This window comes from Podarcis bocagei (assembly GCF_964188305.1).
Source record: "Podarcis bocagei genome assembly, chromosome: 1".
Taxonomy (NCBI): Eukaryota; Metazoa; Chordata; class Lepidosauria; order Squamata; family Lacertidae; genus Podarcis; species Podarcis bocagei.
In genome coordinates this window covers 46,586,756-46,601,890 of record NC_138125.1, presented here as the reverse complement: position 1 = coordinate 46,601,890, position 15,135 = coordinate 46,586,756, and the positions used below count along the sequence as shown (strand labels likewise).

The following is a 15,135-nucleotide window of genomic DNA, read 5'->3' as shown; positions in this document are numbered from 1 at the left end:
GCCTCTCATAACTAAAATGATTTATAAACAAAGCTAGTATCTCAGTTTCTTCTTTAGGTTCACTTATTGAAAGATGATGGTGAAAATATCAGTTGTATACTAACAGTTGTTTTCCTCCTACCAGACTAGGGAACTTGTGGATCAAATTAAATTGGACGATCGTATACTCTGTCTGCACAGTAGATGGAGAATTCTTTATGCCGGACTTGCTAATGGCAGCGTGGCCACTTTCAATATAAAGGTTGGTACGAGAGGGGTATATTCCATTAGAACCTGTGCCGGTGTTGAGTTATTTGCACTCATAAATAGCTGCTCGCACTGCTGTCCAGTCACATGAGCAGTGCTAGATTTGGGGACTTTGCAAAGATTTCAGGGTTCCTTAAGCTGAATCTTGCAGTCAAAGAAGGAGCTGATAGCATCTTCTGTGATTCTCCACTTCATACTCTAATTGAAATATACTACACGGAAGTGGAAGATATTTCAGAATGCGTGTAATATGTACCTGCTCTCGGGTGCAATTAGCTTTGGTGGTTTTCTCTCAGCACAAATGCACACGTACATCAGGACAAACATTTACCATGTTCTTTTGTATATGCAAAACTAGAAATTTTATTTTATGGTAATATTTTGGTAGTAGTCATATTTGCATCATTTGGATACAGTGCTATTATTATTATTATTATTTACATTTATATCTCCAAGGAGCTCATAGTTCTCCCTATTCTCCATTTTATCTTCACGACAACCCTGTGAAGTAGGTTAGCCTGAGAAACTGGCTGTCTCAAGGTCATCCAGTGAACTTCATAGCTGAGTACAGATTTGAACCCTTGTCTCCCAGGTCATAGTCCAGCACTCTAACCACTACACCACACTGGTTCACAATGCTGGACCATGATCTAGCACAGGTATAGCCATCATGATGCTCTCCAGAGGTTCCTGGACTACAGCTACCATCATCCCTGACCATGGGCCATGCTAGCTGGCGCTAATGGGAGCTGGAGTCCCAACATCATTTGGAGAGGATCAAGTCCGCTATCCCTGGTCTAGTGCTACGTGAATGAGCCTAGCCTCCCAGGCTCATGTGAACATCCTCCTCCTGTGGACTTTTGGAGAACTGCCAAAAGCTTTTGCTTTTCTATATGCTTACCTTCAGTTTGTCATTTAATCTGAACTGGGTATTGCACATATGCACTAACTATGGCTAATTTCATATTGGTGTTAAACTATTATCCCTGGTTTACATAACAAGGGGGTGGGGGAATGGCTAAGGGAATGCAAAAACTTCTGAACTCCTTCTCCTTGGCTAGGGGTGGGTGGAGGTGTCACAAGCCCAGGAAGTGGCTAAGTTCGTTCATTTAGCACTAAACCATGGCATTGTTTGGCTTCTAAGAAAACCAGTCCTTAAGATCTGGCCTGTGTGTAAATTTCACTGGCTTCATCTATTTTCCTTTCACCGTATTTCTGAAACTGATTTCTGAAAGTCATTTTACAGAGAAGCATTTTATTCTGAAACATTTAAACATAATTATATAAGCAGCCTTAGCAACATAATTATGAAACCGTACTCGTGGTAAGCTGAATAGGACAACTAGGGCTTTGAGTGCAACTTGTTGCAACTTGACTTCTGTGGCTGCAAAAGTAAAGCAGAAACCAAGCGTACATGCAAAACAAGCCGTGGAAAGAGTCCATAGATTCTCTGACGGTGCAGTCCTGTCCCTAGAATTCAGTCCCATTAAGTTCTGTGGGACATACTCCAAGGTCAGTGGGTAGGACTGACAGCTAAGAAAATTCTGTTTCTTAGCTAAATCCATCCCATAAAAGCATACAGAGAATTCAAAGCAATTAAGGCATCAGAGACTTTAGGGCAAAACCAGTATCCTTAATCTTTTTTTTTTAAAGGAAATTTGAGGAGGTGTGGCATTTCCAGTGTGTTCTCTGGATAGTTCTGTCTTAGTATGTAGTTGGATTAGTAAGGAAACATTGACTGTGTTCCTACTTTGTGTGTATGTGTGGTGTGTGCTTTCTTTTCCAGAATAACAAACCGCTTGATAACTTTGAGTGCCATGCTCCTAGGGCAATCAGTTGTCTTGCCACAGCTCAGGAAGGAGCACGGAGGTTGCTGATTGTGGGATCCTACGATTGTACAATCAGTGTGCGAGATGCCCGGAATGGTTTGTTGCTTCGAACCCTTGAAGGTCATAGCAAAACGGTGCTCTGTATGAAGGCAAGTAACTTGAAAGGAACGTTCTGTGTGGGCAGACTTCTCTTGCAAGTTCTCTGCTTCTTGACAGCAGTTCAAAGCTTGTAAAAGAACTTCCCTCCTTTCCAGATGTTTATAATTAGGAATATAGCATGTGATTTACCATTGAGATATGGGCCTCTCATGATTGCCATCACTCAGTCAGCATTTCCAGAGAGCTCTTGCTTTGCTCAACCTGCTCCATCTCAGTTGGGATCCCTCGGGAATCTTTCTTCATGTCTCTACATCTCTCTCTCTCTGTGTGTCTCTCCATTGTCCTTGGGTGATTTCATCAAATTCCACTGTTTTTGGTACCACTGGTAAGGTGCCGAAACCCAGTTCTACCTCTATATTCCATAATCCACAACAGACTATCCAGTATTTCTGCATAGATGCAAGTTTGCCATCTCCCAATACCCCTCACCTTTCCTTCTAAGCCTTCCTCACCTTGTATAAGCTCAGTGTCCATTGACAACATCACCACCCACCCTTTTGCTCAGGCACAAAGCCTTGGGATAGGCTTACTTCGTTTGGCCATCATATTCGGTCTGTTGCCGTGCTGTGTAGCTGTCCGGTACAACATTGCAAAAATACAGTCCTTCCTCTTTGCCTGCTATGTGAAAACGCCAGTTTCCTTCAGCCTTGACTTGCACCATTTACCTTGCTGGCCTGCTGTTGTTTGATTGTGCTGTATAAAGTGGTGATGATAATGACCATCTCGTGAGTGTCAGAGTGAATATTATGCTCTCCTTTTTTGTGGCAGCCTTTGAAAGTTGTTGATAATTGCTTTTAGTTATAAATAATGATGCAACAAAGAGTAATATTTAGAATATACTGGACCCCATTACGTTTGTTTAAAAAAGAGCTATCTAAGGTATCTTAACTGTTGGAGTTGCAATAGGGATAATGCTTCTCTAAAACATGTTTTTTCATTGTCCTATAATGAAAGATTTTTGTCACACGTTAACTGAAATTATCAACAGAACTGTACAGAACAACATTACATTTACAGAGCAAAATATCCTTTTGAATTATATACCCAGCACAACAAAAGGGCAAGTAGACTCTTACAAGTAGACTCTTTGTGCCCTTGCCGCAGCAAAAAGACTGATACTGATGAATTGGACAAATAAAAATGCGGCTCCTTTCTACAATTGGATTGAAGACTCCTACAAACTTGTGACATATGAACAACTTGCATATAAACGCAGTCTTGCCATGAACAAATTCAGTGATATTTGGAATCCATTCTTACAAATACTGTAATAGGTTAAGATCTGGTGAAGTACAATAACAACTTTATAAAGTAAAAAGCAAAACATAACAAAAAATACCACAAGGTTAAATAATATAGATAGATAGATAGATAGATAGATAGATAGATAGATAGATAGATAGATAGATAGATAACCCTGATAAGGAGCTGAAACAGAAATGCAGTAATTTGTCAAAAGGCTCCCCACTGAATCCTTGGCTGATTTGGGATTTGAACCCAATTCAACTCACCCCCAACTGGTCCTCTGTCAGCCTTTCTAATGCATTTTTCAGTGTGGCATATTGAATTGGATTGTCACAGTAGCCCTTAATTGTGAAAGAGAGTGTGGGTGAAAGAAAGCTATTATCTGTTGATGAAATGTTGTGGATAATCTGTCTGTCTGGTTGTCTCTTCAAAGGTTGTGAATGATCTGGTCTTCAGTGGTTCCAGTGACCAGTCTGTCCATGCCCACAATATACATGTAAGTTGCTTATATGGTTAAAATTCAGCAAATACCACTCCTTTTGAATCTTGGAGCAGGAAGCATTTCACACTTCCTCGCTTTTGATGAAAGCATTTACTTTGCAGATACGAAAATGTTGTAACACTACTTTAATGAAACCAAATTCTTAACCACTTCTGCAGATTTCCTAAAGGCATATGTAGTTGTCTTACAGTGCAATCCTAACCATGTCTACTTAAAAGTAAATTCCCGTTGAGACTTATTTCCAGAGGATTGCAGCCTAAGGGTATCTTCTCATCCTAAATTTTGTACTGGAGTCCAAGACACATGCAAAGTATGTCAGTTGAAAAGGGTGTACAAATAGCCATGGTTCCCCCAGAGGGTTTAAGACATTGTTCTAAAGGGAAGCAGAGTTTTTTACAACCAGCAGTGTGTGTGCTGTGTGTTTTGTGCAAAGTTATATGAGAACCCACCTTAGTAGGATAGTAAAATAAAGGCTTGATAATCATATCTTGTCCTCTGCTAGGGAGATACTATAACTCCTGATATTGTTTGGCAAACCCCTTCTGTATTTTAATGAGTTGTTGCAGGGTTGTTGTTTTTTTAAGTTTTTGATGAGTTTTAATTGTTGGTTTATTTTGTTGTTTGCCTTCTTTTGTGCATCACCCTGGGCTCTGTTGAGGAAGGCGTGTTTTGTAAAAATAAAAAAATAAAGCTGCAATTGTAAGCTTACTTACCTGGGAGTAAGCCTGTAGAATTAATTAGGAGTTACTTCTGAAAAGACATGATTTGTATTGCGATTGAAATAATGCAATAAGTCTACATGCTGACCACTTGCATATCCACTTATTTAGTATGGATTATCTTGTTGCAGACTGGAGAGCTGGTGCGGATTTACAAAGGACACAACCATGCAGTGACAGTTGTGAACATCCTGGGTAAAGTGATGTTAACAGCTTGCCTGGACAAATGTGTTCGTGTTTATGAGCTACAGGTAAAAAAAGAAGATATTTATTCTCATTTCTATTGTTTGTGGTGACATACCATTGCTGGCAGCAGGTGGGGAGTGGTGTCCTTGGTGCTTTTGCTGAAACCTCTTCCTCTCCTAGTGGAATCCAGACAACAGGACTTTCCCCCCTCTCCTGCCCCACTGCCCTCTCCAAATCTGTTGCAGAGTCAGGAGAACTTCGAGAAGAGCACACGGGAGGAGGAGAGGGGAGATAATTCTGTTGGGTAGGCAGAAATACTGGTCCTGATGGGACACCTTCTTTGGGCTGTGTGGAATACAACCCATACAGTTTTCGGCTTGGTGAGATGTAATTTGGAACGTCCCTTGTAGTTCCAAGCTGGGCTTTTTAGAAGTCCTGCAAAGGTTGTGCAGTTGCTGTGTGGCCTGTTCCTGCCCACTGCATCAAACCCACCGCAAGTGAGATTGCAGCACAATCCTTCTCTAGATGCATCTTTATTCTCAGGTTTGTGTTACATGTTTGTCATGCCCTTGAAAGGTTTGTGAGGTTTTCCATTATTTAAAAATTTTTCTCGAGGGAATCTAATTCATTCACCCTCATGTTGCCAGAAAGCAGCAGCATTTTATAGAAAGAGTGAGGTACAGTCGTGGGGCATGGGACACCCCAGGAGGTAGAAGCTTATCATAATGTTCATGCATCTTCTCCTTATAAGCTGCTCTTTTTTTTAAATGAATACTGAACTCTCAGCTTATTCAAATACAACATTTTTCTTTCTCTTTTCTTGTCCCAAGTCCCATGATCGTTTGCAAGTCTACGGAGGACACTCGGATATGATTATGTGCATGACCATTCACAAGAGCATGGTAACGAATACCTCAATTTCCATAAAATCAGTGATTCTCTAGCTGCGGTTGCGGTTATCCAGGAGTGACTCCTGCTTCTCATTTGCTTTGTGGGTGGCACTTTGTAAACTAATTACATACTTGGTTCGTTCTGGTGGGAGGAGCACTTCATTCTCCACAGGCCTGGTGCTGCTATGAAACGATAGGGCCTTTAAGCACCCACCCCCACCAAAAACCCTCAAATGTCAGAAGATTTCCCAAGCAGTGCCTCATGAGACACTTCCACCTTGAAAGAAAGAAAGCGTACATCTGTAGCTGTCTATGGGAGCATACAAAGCTGTCCTGCTTTATTCCAGGGCAGATTATTTGACTATGTTAAGAGTTGTGGGGGAGGAAGGGAAAGGAGATTGTTAGCCGCTTTGAGACTCCTTAAAGAGAGTGAAAGGCGGGATATCAAATCCAAAGTCTTGTTTGACTTGCAGCAGCACTCTCTGGATTTTTGAGCAGAGGAAGACAGACAAAGAGTCGCAGGCAAAAGCTGCAGTTCCGTTCTAGCCTTTTTCTTCTTCCTGCATCTCTTTCTCTGTCTGCCTCCCCTCTGACTTTGTCTCAGCCCACCCCACCCCTTCCCCATTGGTTGTCACACCTGAGGAAACTGGGTTGCTGCTGCAACACCCCAGAGAAGAAGGAAAGCAGTCTTGCTACACAGAAATCTACAAGCTGGAGCTGAGCACATACAATTGAATTTGCACAAGTTAAATGCACATGTAATGTGACTATACTGTAAAACAGCTGTTACTTTTTCATAACTATTAAAACTGAAAGCGATTTAATATGGGCCCTTTTTTATCATGTGTACAGATTCTTTGAAAGAATAACAAATCCAAAAAATAACACACACACACACACACATCCGCTCCGGTTTGTAAACTCCTGCAGATCAAACCAGGAATGTTCAGCTCAGGATGACGTTATAAATTTATCAGCATTGATTGATACATTTAGCATGCTGGTTTTCCTTGTATGCTTTAATTTTGTTACCATTTAAATCAATTTCTCTTTTTCAGATCTACACTGGCTGCTACGATGGTACTATCCAAGCTGTGCGGCTCAACTTGATGCAGAATTATCGTTGTTGGGTAAAGGATTTTCTTGTTTCCTTTAGACCATTTAGAATGGCTTCCATCGTGAGCCTTATCCAGGCAAAGGGTTAGATGGGGCAGGGGCACACATGGAAACCCCTCCCTTGGGTTTTCCAGATGCTCTTGAGAGATTAGCACAAAAGTCTGTGCTAACAGAGTTTTTAAGTGTGTTCAACTGTCTGTGCTAGATGGAACTCTGCCTTATCAGGTTAAGAGGGAGAGTTTACAGGCGCATTCAGTTGAATGCACATCTCTCTACAGACATCTTCACTAGGTGTGCGAAGATCTCAAGAGCAGCTGACATGTCCGGGGACATGGGGGGGGGCTTGCATGGGACCCCCTCTTCCTTCTCTTGTTAGCATTAACCACGCCGAACATATTTGTTGGTTCCAAAATCCATATGTAGGGCCAATCAATGTTACAGGATCATGAACAAGCTTTTGAGCTTTCCAGAATTCTTCATCAGGCTTCCTCAACCTTGGCCATCCAGATGTCTTGAGACTACAATTCCCAGCATCCCTGACCACTGGTCCTGCTAGCTAGGGATCATGGGAGTTGTAGGCCAAAAACATCTGGAGGGCCAAGGTTGAGGAAGCCTGGGCTAGATGGTAAACAAAGCAGGGTTTGAGGTGGGAAGTTGCTGTTAGTGAGGCTAAGGGTCATGTGACAAGATTGCAGACATTCAGAGGACAAATCACACAAAAGGAAAAGGTAGCGTAACATAGCCTCATATGAATGTCTGTTACTGCCTCCGACATTCCAGACTCTGGCTACATCACCAGCCAGTTTTTTATTCCCACTTCATATACCATCAAGCCCAATGAATAATTATAGAGAGCTTAAAAGTTGCCACACTTATTTAGTGACATTTTGGTTGACCTAATAAAAATCTTTGGAGCTTTTATGCCATTGTCATTCCATCTCTCTAATGTCTGCCTTAAAACCTCTCTCGCCAGTGGCACGGGTGTTCACTGATATTTGGAGTTGTGGACCACCTGAAACAGCATTTGTTAAATGACCATACAAATCCAAATTTTCAAACGCTGAAATGTCGCTGGAAGAATTGTGATGCCTTCTTCACTTCTCGGAAATGTTCCAAGCAGGTACGTAGCAGAAGAAGCTGGATTAAGCCATCAGTTTGAGAGGGAACAATTGAGGTGCAGTGGATACGTGCTGTTTTGTTATGATAGAGGAACAAATAGCATGTTAATGTTTTAGCAAAAATACTTTGGTCGTGCTGGTTGGGGCTGATGGAAGTTGTAGGGACACCTTGTTGATGGCCCTTGATATATGGAGAAAGGACTGGGCCTACACGAAAAGCAAGGTTGGGCCTGATTTACGTCTAGATACAAATAGCACAGTTTTAAATATAGATGGAACAGGAAGATGAGGTCCTGATTTACACTAAGGCTCCCCACTTCTACTGTGTACAGTGCTGCCTTAAAACAAAAGTGAACAAAAAAAAGTGCTTAAATCTTAACATGGGTGTAGAAGTATTGTTTGTACAGGTTGGTAGAAATCTGGTGAAATCTATCTCTCTTTCTCTAGGATGCTGTGGGACATATTGAAAAACATGCCGAAGAAGATAGCAAGGTTGACTCATGAAGGTGTTTTTTTTTGTTTTTTTTTGCCTCCCACATTGGGAAGTACCTTTTATATACTGGAAGTATTCCATGCCTTGTCCACCTCTTGCCCTCTCCTTTTTCCACCTTCAGTTTATATTTGGACTGCAAAAAGGACGTGGGCCATTTTCTTTTCTTTCTTTCTTTGCTACGGAGACAGCATTTTCTTGCAACTCTATAGAGAAGGGATTGATGAACAGACTCAGACCAAACAAATTGTTTTAATTTGTTAGCAGAAACAAACAAAAAATTCCTGTTATCCTATCAAAGAAGTACATTGTGCACATCTAAGCCTTTATTAGTACTCACGTTGGTGCCTAAAAAACACTGTTGAGCCATCTATTTTTATGTTGTACGCAGGATTGCCCAGGCATTTTACACTTCTGGCTTTAAACAATTTAAATAAAGAAACAACAACTCAGACTAGAAATACCAACAAAGCATTCAGCTCTCTATTTCCTTTCATTATAAGATCTTTTGATGAAAGATATTAATGGGGAATATTAGAAGAAATGGATTCCTTTTTTATTTTTGGTTGATCTTCAGTGGGTTATCTTAAATTCCAAATGCCACATCTGCGCAGTGAGTTGCCACAGTCCTTGTACCTCTCTGTATCTGTTACAAAGAGGTTTGTGATGAGGTGCAAAATACTGCATTGCTTAAACAGCAAAATAGCTGTTTTCTAAACACATTGGGTGATAGTTAATGTTACTCTAATTCTGAATAGACCTGCTGAAATCAATGAAGTAACTTCAGTCCATTGATTTCATTGGGTGTACTCTTATCACTTAGGGGGTATTACCGATTTAATGGAACTTTTTTGTTATGTTTATATTGATAAGCACGTTGATGCAAAAAGACGACTGCAGATAATGATTTCAGCTTTTAAACATTCGTTATCTGTATGTTTGCATCCAGTGCTTTCTTACCACATTAATGGGACTATGCCCCTGATTCTTAAGAGCTTGTTTTGTAAATGGATGACCTTGTGGTGTTTTTAAATTGCTGAGTTTTTGGAGTGTCCACTTCTTTCTGTTCAGCATCCTGTATTTTCAATGGAGCTTTTGGATGGCCACCGACTCCTACTATAATCTGGTTTTGTTTCTGATGACTACATGATTGAACGTTACCATGCAAGAGAAAATGCTGTGGGGTGTAAAATGCAAAATTGTGAAGTCCAAGGAGCCCAAGCAGAAGCTGAGAGTATTTTGTGTGTGTGTGTGTGTGTGTTTTGCCACCGTCTGGTGCATAATGACGGAAGTAGCAACCTGAGAAACTAATGCAATTTTAAAACAGTAGTCACAATGCAAAGAAATGAAAGGTGTGCATGTGCGTTGGAAAGAAATGTGCAAACGTGCAGTGGTGTTTGGGGTTTTTTGAGGCAGCAGTTCCTAGTTTGGTTCATAAAGTTTGGTCTCAGCCAGTGTTTTTGTTCTCATTGGCTTCAGTCTTTTTCTGGATCGTTTCAGAGGAAAACTGGAATTCTCAATAACAATCTCGAGCTGTCTGGCTGTGTAGGTCTTGACTTGTTTCAGTTTTCTTAATTCAGATTATGCATACATATTAAAAGAGCAATGTGTGTTTGAAATCAGCATTTAAAAAGTGAAAGTTAATGCTCCCATAGGGAAAGTGTTCTCAGCAGCTTCGTGTAAGACAGGCATCCCCAACCTTCAGCCCTCCAGATGTCTTGGACTATAATTCCCATCATCCCTGACCACTGTTCCTGCTAGCTAGGGATCATGGGAGTTGTAGGCCAAAACATCTGGCGGGCCGCAGGTTGGGGATGCCTGGTATAAGATATAGAACAGGCCTACAGCTGGAGATTGCATTTCAGCTTGCCAAAGAACTTGGAGATATTAAGGACTTTTGGAACACACTCCAGTATTCTTACTGCATTTTAAGCCTTAGCTTTTTGATGAGTGAAACAGACCATCAAAGGAATATCACCCCCCACCCCAATACCTACAAATCTGGCTTCCATGATCTTAAGAAATTGTGCTAGCAGAGAAGTGAAACAAGTTCTCCCTTTGAAATCACCATCTCTGTCTAAAGATACAGTGTTCTCCTTCTGCCTTTCACATATTTCCAAACTGTCTTCAAACCAGCTTGCTGCTAGGGTTCTGTTGTTGAAGAGGGGAAAACTTTTCAATGAATAGTGGTAACCACCTGCAATCTGTTTGCGGGAGATTTCTGAGGTGTGTTGTTTTCTCTTGCCATTTTTGAGAGCTTTTCTCACAATGAGACCATCAGAAATAAATAATAAAGTGAGCAGATTGTTAGCGCATTCAGTCCATAGATGGGAACACGTAAGAGTGTGCGTGTGTGTGTGTGTTTTAAAAAAGGATTGTTTTTATATCTTCCTTAGTTGAATGTGATTGGAATGAAATTGCAGAGCCAGGGAGAGTGTAAGAAAATTATGTGGAGTGCAGTGTTTGTCTTGAGGATTAGTCAGTGAATGGATTTTAATTTTGCATCGTCCTCAAAGGTTCTTCTCTTTACTGGAAGAAGATGGTAAATTTTTTGGCAAAAATGTATTCTTAAGTGTGTGTGTGTGTGTGTGTGTGTGTGTGTGTGTGTGTGTGTTTTACTAAATTGTTGCAAGTGATGCACAACTTGCACTATTTACTTACGTTCTTGGTTGTTTTAGTAGATAAGAGGTATGTGTGTGTGTTTTTAAGGTGAATGTGAAGACAGTTTTTCCTTTAATCTGTTTTGGGATGCTTAGATCAGCCTTCTTCAACATTGTGCCCTCCAGATGTGTTGAACTGCAACATCAGCCCCCAGCCAGATGGCCAATGATCAGGGATGGTTGTAGTCTAGAACAAGTGGAAAAGCACCATGTTAGGGAATACTGCTTTAGATAATTTTCAAATTGGTTTAGCAATAAGGTTGAGTCATGTCTTAACAAAAGTTGGTTCCATATGTTTGTCTTTATTTGAGAAGAACTGTTCTAAACCATGTCACATGCTCATAATTTATTATAAAATGATAGAAGGTTCCATTGTTTCAGTTCACTGCAGTAATTTCTCCCTAGAACTGCAGAGTTTCTTCATTCAGATTGTATTTTTTTTCTTTTTAGTTCAGGGATATTTTAGTTTTTTGGTTTGAGGTTCTGTTCTCTTGAGGTTCTTCCTTCAGATTCTGCCAAAAGCATGGAGACAGAAAGGATAGTAGTAATTTGTTAATTGCAGGAATGGTGAAATGGGTACATCAGGATGATGTATTCCGTCACGTTTTTGGTTCTGGGTTTCTGGCACCATTCCACATGTAAGTTGAAATTATCTTGAACATTTTGAAAGAGAAACATTGTGCATTTTTTTTTGTGGGGGGCGGGGAACTAGTCTTGGAAAGGAAATAGATAGAAATGAAGTGGCTAGAGGGGGAGTTGTGGAGTGTTCTTGAATTGTGTGGAAAGTGTGTTAATGTATGTGTTACTGTTTGAGTAAGCTGTTGTGTTGCTGCATCTGAAGTGAATTTGGACTGCATTGCCAGTGCCGTTTCCCAATGCAGTAGATTTTTTTTTTTTTAATGCCATTTATCTTGTTGATTGGATGCAAGTGTGTGTTTGGTGTGTGCTGCAGCTATGCTGCATGGGAATGGTTTGCATATCACCTTTCAGGGAATTGGCACAGCTATTCAGCTGTTTGCCTCTTTTGTGCCGTTAAATGCAACTGAATGCCATTGGCTACCCCAGCTTCTGTTTGCCCCTTGAGACAAATACTTGGGCTCGAAGGAATAGACCTCTGTAATGTTAAATCAAAACACAAAAGTGACAGTCCACATCCCACCTGAATTGAGTAGTTAAACTCCCATCTTAATGGCTCTGGATTTTATCCTAAATGTCAAGTAGACTATAAGCCTATGTTCAAGCTTTATGGTTGTCTTTAAAAATGCAAGTTCTAGATTCATATTTGTAGAGCTCTTACACCTTGAGTGGCAGTTAGTTAAAGATCAGTATGAAAGCAATGCAACCGCTAGCTAACTTGCCCTTCCTAGAACTTTAGGGTCCTAGCAGGATGGCTTTCACATAGCATTGTATGACAAAAGTACAAACTTCTCATTTTCCTTCATGTGCAGTGCTATGATCTTAACACAACTAGGATGTCTCAAATTATATAATATACCTTGTGAGGCAAGAACAGTAATTCTTCAAGAACAGACCATGAGTAATACTAGTTGAGAAACTGCATCGGTAATACACACTATAACAAATGTATTGGCAGCTTTCGCAACTCATTTTGTTTCAGTTGGATGACCTGTGTGGCTCATATGCACAAAGTGACTTGGTCTTTCCTTTCCTTTTTTTTACTACAAAGCTGTGAAGTAAAAAACAAAACAGACAATAAAAATTACTTTGTACCAAGAGAAATATGGTGTGGCCTTTATTCTTCTGATCCCACTTCTGATACTTGTAAAAGTGTTTTAGCTGGCTTGCTGGGATGATTTGTGTGGGTAGAAAGAGCAGAAAAGTGGTTCTTTGATGTGGGATTTGGCAAGAATCTTTCGACAGATAAACGAAAGCACATAGTTAAACTATGGAACTCACTCCTTAGAGGAGGCTGTGATGGCCACCAACTTGGATGGCATTGGAGAAGTTCATGAAGGCTAAGACTATCAATAGGTAGTAGTCAGGATGGCCCTACTGTTATTTATTCCATGGTTGAAGGCAGCATATTTCTGAATGCCAGCTGCTGGAAACTCTGGGAAGGGAGGACTATTATGTTCAAGTTCTATTTCTTGGCTTCCCATGAGCATCCAGATGGCTACTGGTCTGATTTGGATGCTGGACTATAGATCCAGCAGGGCTGTTCTTATTCTCAAAAGCTGACACCAAAGATGACAGCAACTCAGAACATAAGCAGAAATGTTTATTGGATGGCACTGTTAAAATATTTCCAGTTGTGGCTGTCTAGATACTGTTGTAGCCTTAGTACGCTCTGTAGCTTTTGTCAGATGTATTACATCAGGGGTCAGCAACCTTTTTCAGCCTTGGGCCGGTCCACTGTCCCTCAGACCATGTGGTGGGCCAGACTATATTTTGGAGGGGGGAAATGAACGAATTCCTATGCCCCACAAATAACCCAGAGATGCATTTTAAATAAAAGGACACATTCTACTCATGTAAAACCACGCGATTTAGAAGGCGATTGGGCCGCATCTGGCCCCCGGGCCTTAGGTTGCCTAGCCTTGTATTACATCATCATAATTTCAACCCAGCACATCTAGACAAGTTTTAATTTATGCATTAAGAAGTTTCATTCAGCAATGAAACCACTCTACACAAGGTATTTTTGTAATAGGGAGGCTGTGTCTGCCAAACACATACAGTACCAGACGCTTTAAACCATCTCTTGCCATGTAAGCTGTTACTGTGTAGGAAAAAGCTTTGTGTGAAGCAGCCTAAAATTGCTTATATTGGAGATGCAGCTGTCTGTGATAGGTTTTACTTGCAAGAGAACCAACATTGAATTAAGTCAGTCAATTTCCCCAAGGTGTAATATTTAAGCCTGGAAAAAGCCATAATGTGGCTAGAGGAGCACATTTTTCTGCAGCCTTAGAAGATTTGCAAGACTACAGGCTCAGCCAGGATCCCTGTAGGAGGAATGGGGAAGCTTTTTCAGCCAGAGAGTAACGGGCTTGTGGAGGGTGGAGCCAGAGGCAAACATGCGCAGAGAAACATGTAAATGTTACCTTTGTATAGTAATAGATAGGTAGCCGTGTTGGTCTGCCATAGTCAAAATAAAAAAATTCCTTCCAGTAGCACCTTAAAGACCAACTAAGTTAGTTCTTGGTATGAGCTTTCGTGTGCATGCACACTTCTTCAGATATACTTTGTATAGTAAGTTAGTTTCTACACATGTTCACGCACCTGTCTTTGTCCTCCAGCCACCAGCATGAGGCATCAGTGTTCAAGGACATATTCTAGGCAGGCAAAAACAGAGTGTGAAGCAGGGCTAGAGAGGGCTGTGACCAGGGGGAAATTCCAAGGGCCATACACAGATCTAGAAGGCCACATTTAGCCCCCAGGCTGAGGTTCCACACCTTAGATAACAGCCTGGTTAGTGCTGTAAGCAAATGTACTCAACTGTATGCAGTCAAACATCTCGTTACTGAATGATCCTTTTGGAGTGGGAAGCTTTGGCCACAGGAATAATGTAGCTTAGATATGACTGCAGGATGCAAAGAGAAGTACGCAAACGTTTATCACACAGCTAAATATTAAGAGGCACGTTCTTTTCAAGTACATTGGGTGGGATTCAACTAATGAGTCCTGTCACCAGCAGTCCTGCACAAGGACCTCTGCTTGCCCAACAGAGATTTTCTTTCTACTGCCCTTCCTCTGAGATTGGCTTGAGTGTGGGGAAGAAGAAAAGGAGGGAATTGTCATAGGTAGCAAGCCAAATTGCTTCCCTGATGGAACAATTGCCTTAGTGCAACACTGAATTCCATTAAAAACTAGATCCATCGCTTTTAGGTCACTTTAGAAATAGCTGTTTTAATAATGATAACTTGTCCAAGATTCCTGGCCCCTTAGGATCTCTTACTGCAGATCCAATAGTTGTTGTTTGCAATGTGTTTGCAATGCCAGGAGGGAGGACCACCT

At 41.0% G+C, this 15,135-nt stretch overlaps 1 protein-coding gene across 1 annotated transcript in view; it reads left to right on the top strand.

Annotated features, from left to right (window-relative positions):
• Positions 1-12,900, top strand: part of ZNF106 (zinc finger protein 106) — a 44,954-nt gene extending 32,054 nt beyond the window's left edge. The window contains exons 13-20 of the mRNA XM_081211503.1: positions 107-241; positions 2,033-2,224; positions 3,913-3,975; positions 4,832-4,951; positions 5,717-5,788; positions 6,835-6,906; positions 7,866-8,012; positions 8,458-12,900. Coding sequence (XP_081067629.1) covers positions 107-241; positions 2,033-2,224; positions 3,913-3,975; positions 4,832-4,951; positions 5,717-5,788; positions 6,835-6,906; positions 7,866-8,012; positions 8,458-8,514 — 858 coding nt within the window. The 3' untranslated portion in view covers positions 8,515-12,900. The remainder of the gene's footprint in view (positions 1-106; positions 242-2,032; positions 2,225-3,912; positions 3,976-4,831; positions 4,952-5,716; positions 5,789-6,834; positions 6,907-7,865; positions 8,013-8,457) is intronic.
• Positions 12,901-15,135: the final 2,235 nt, after the last annotated feature.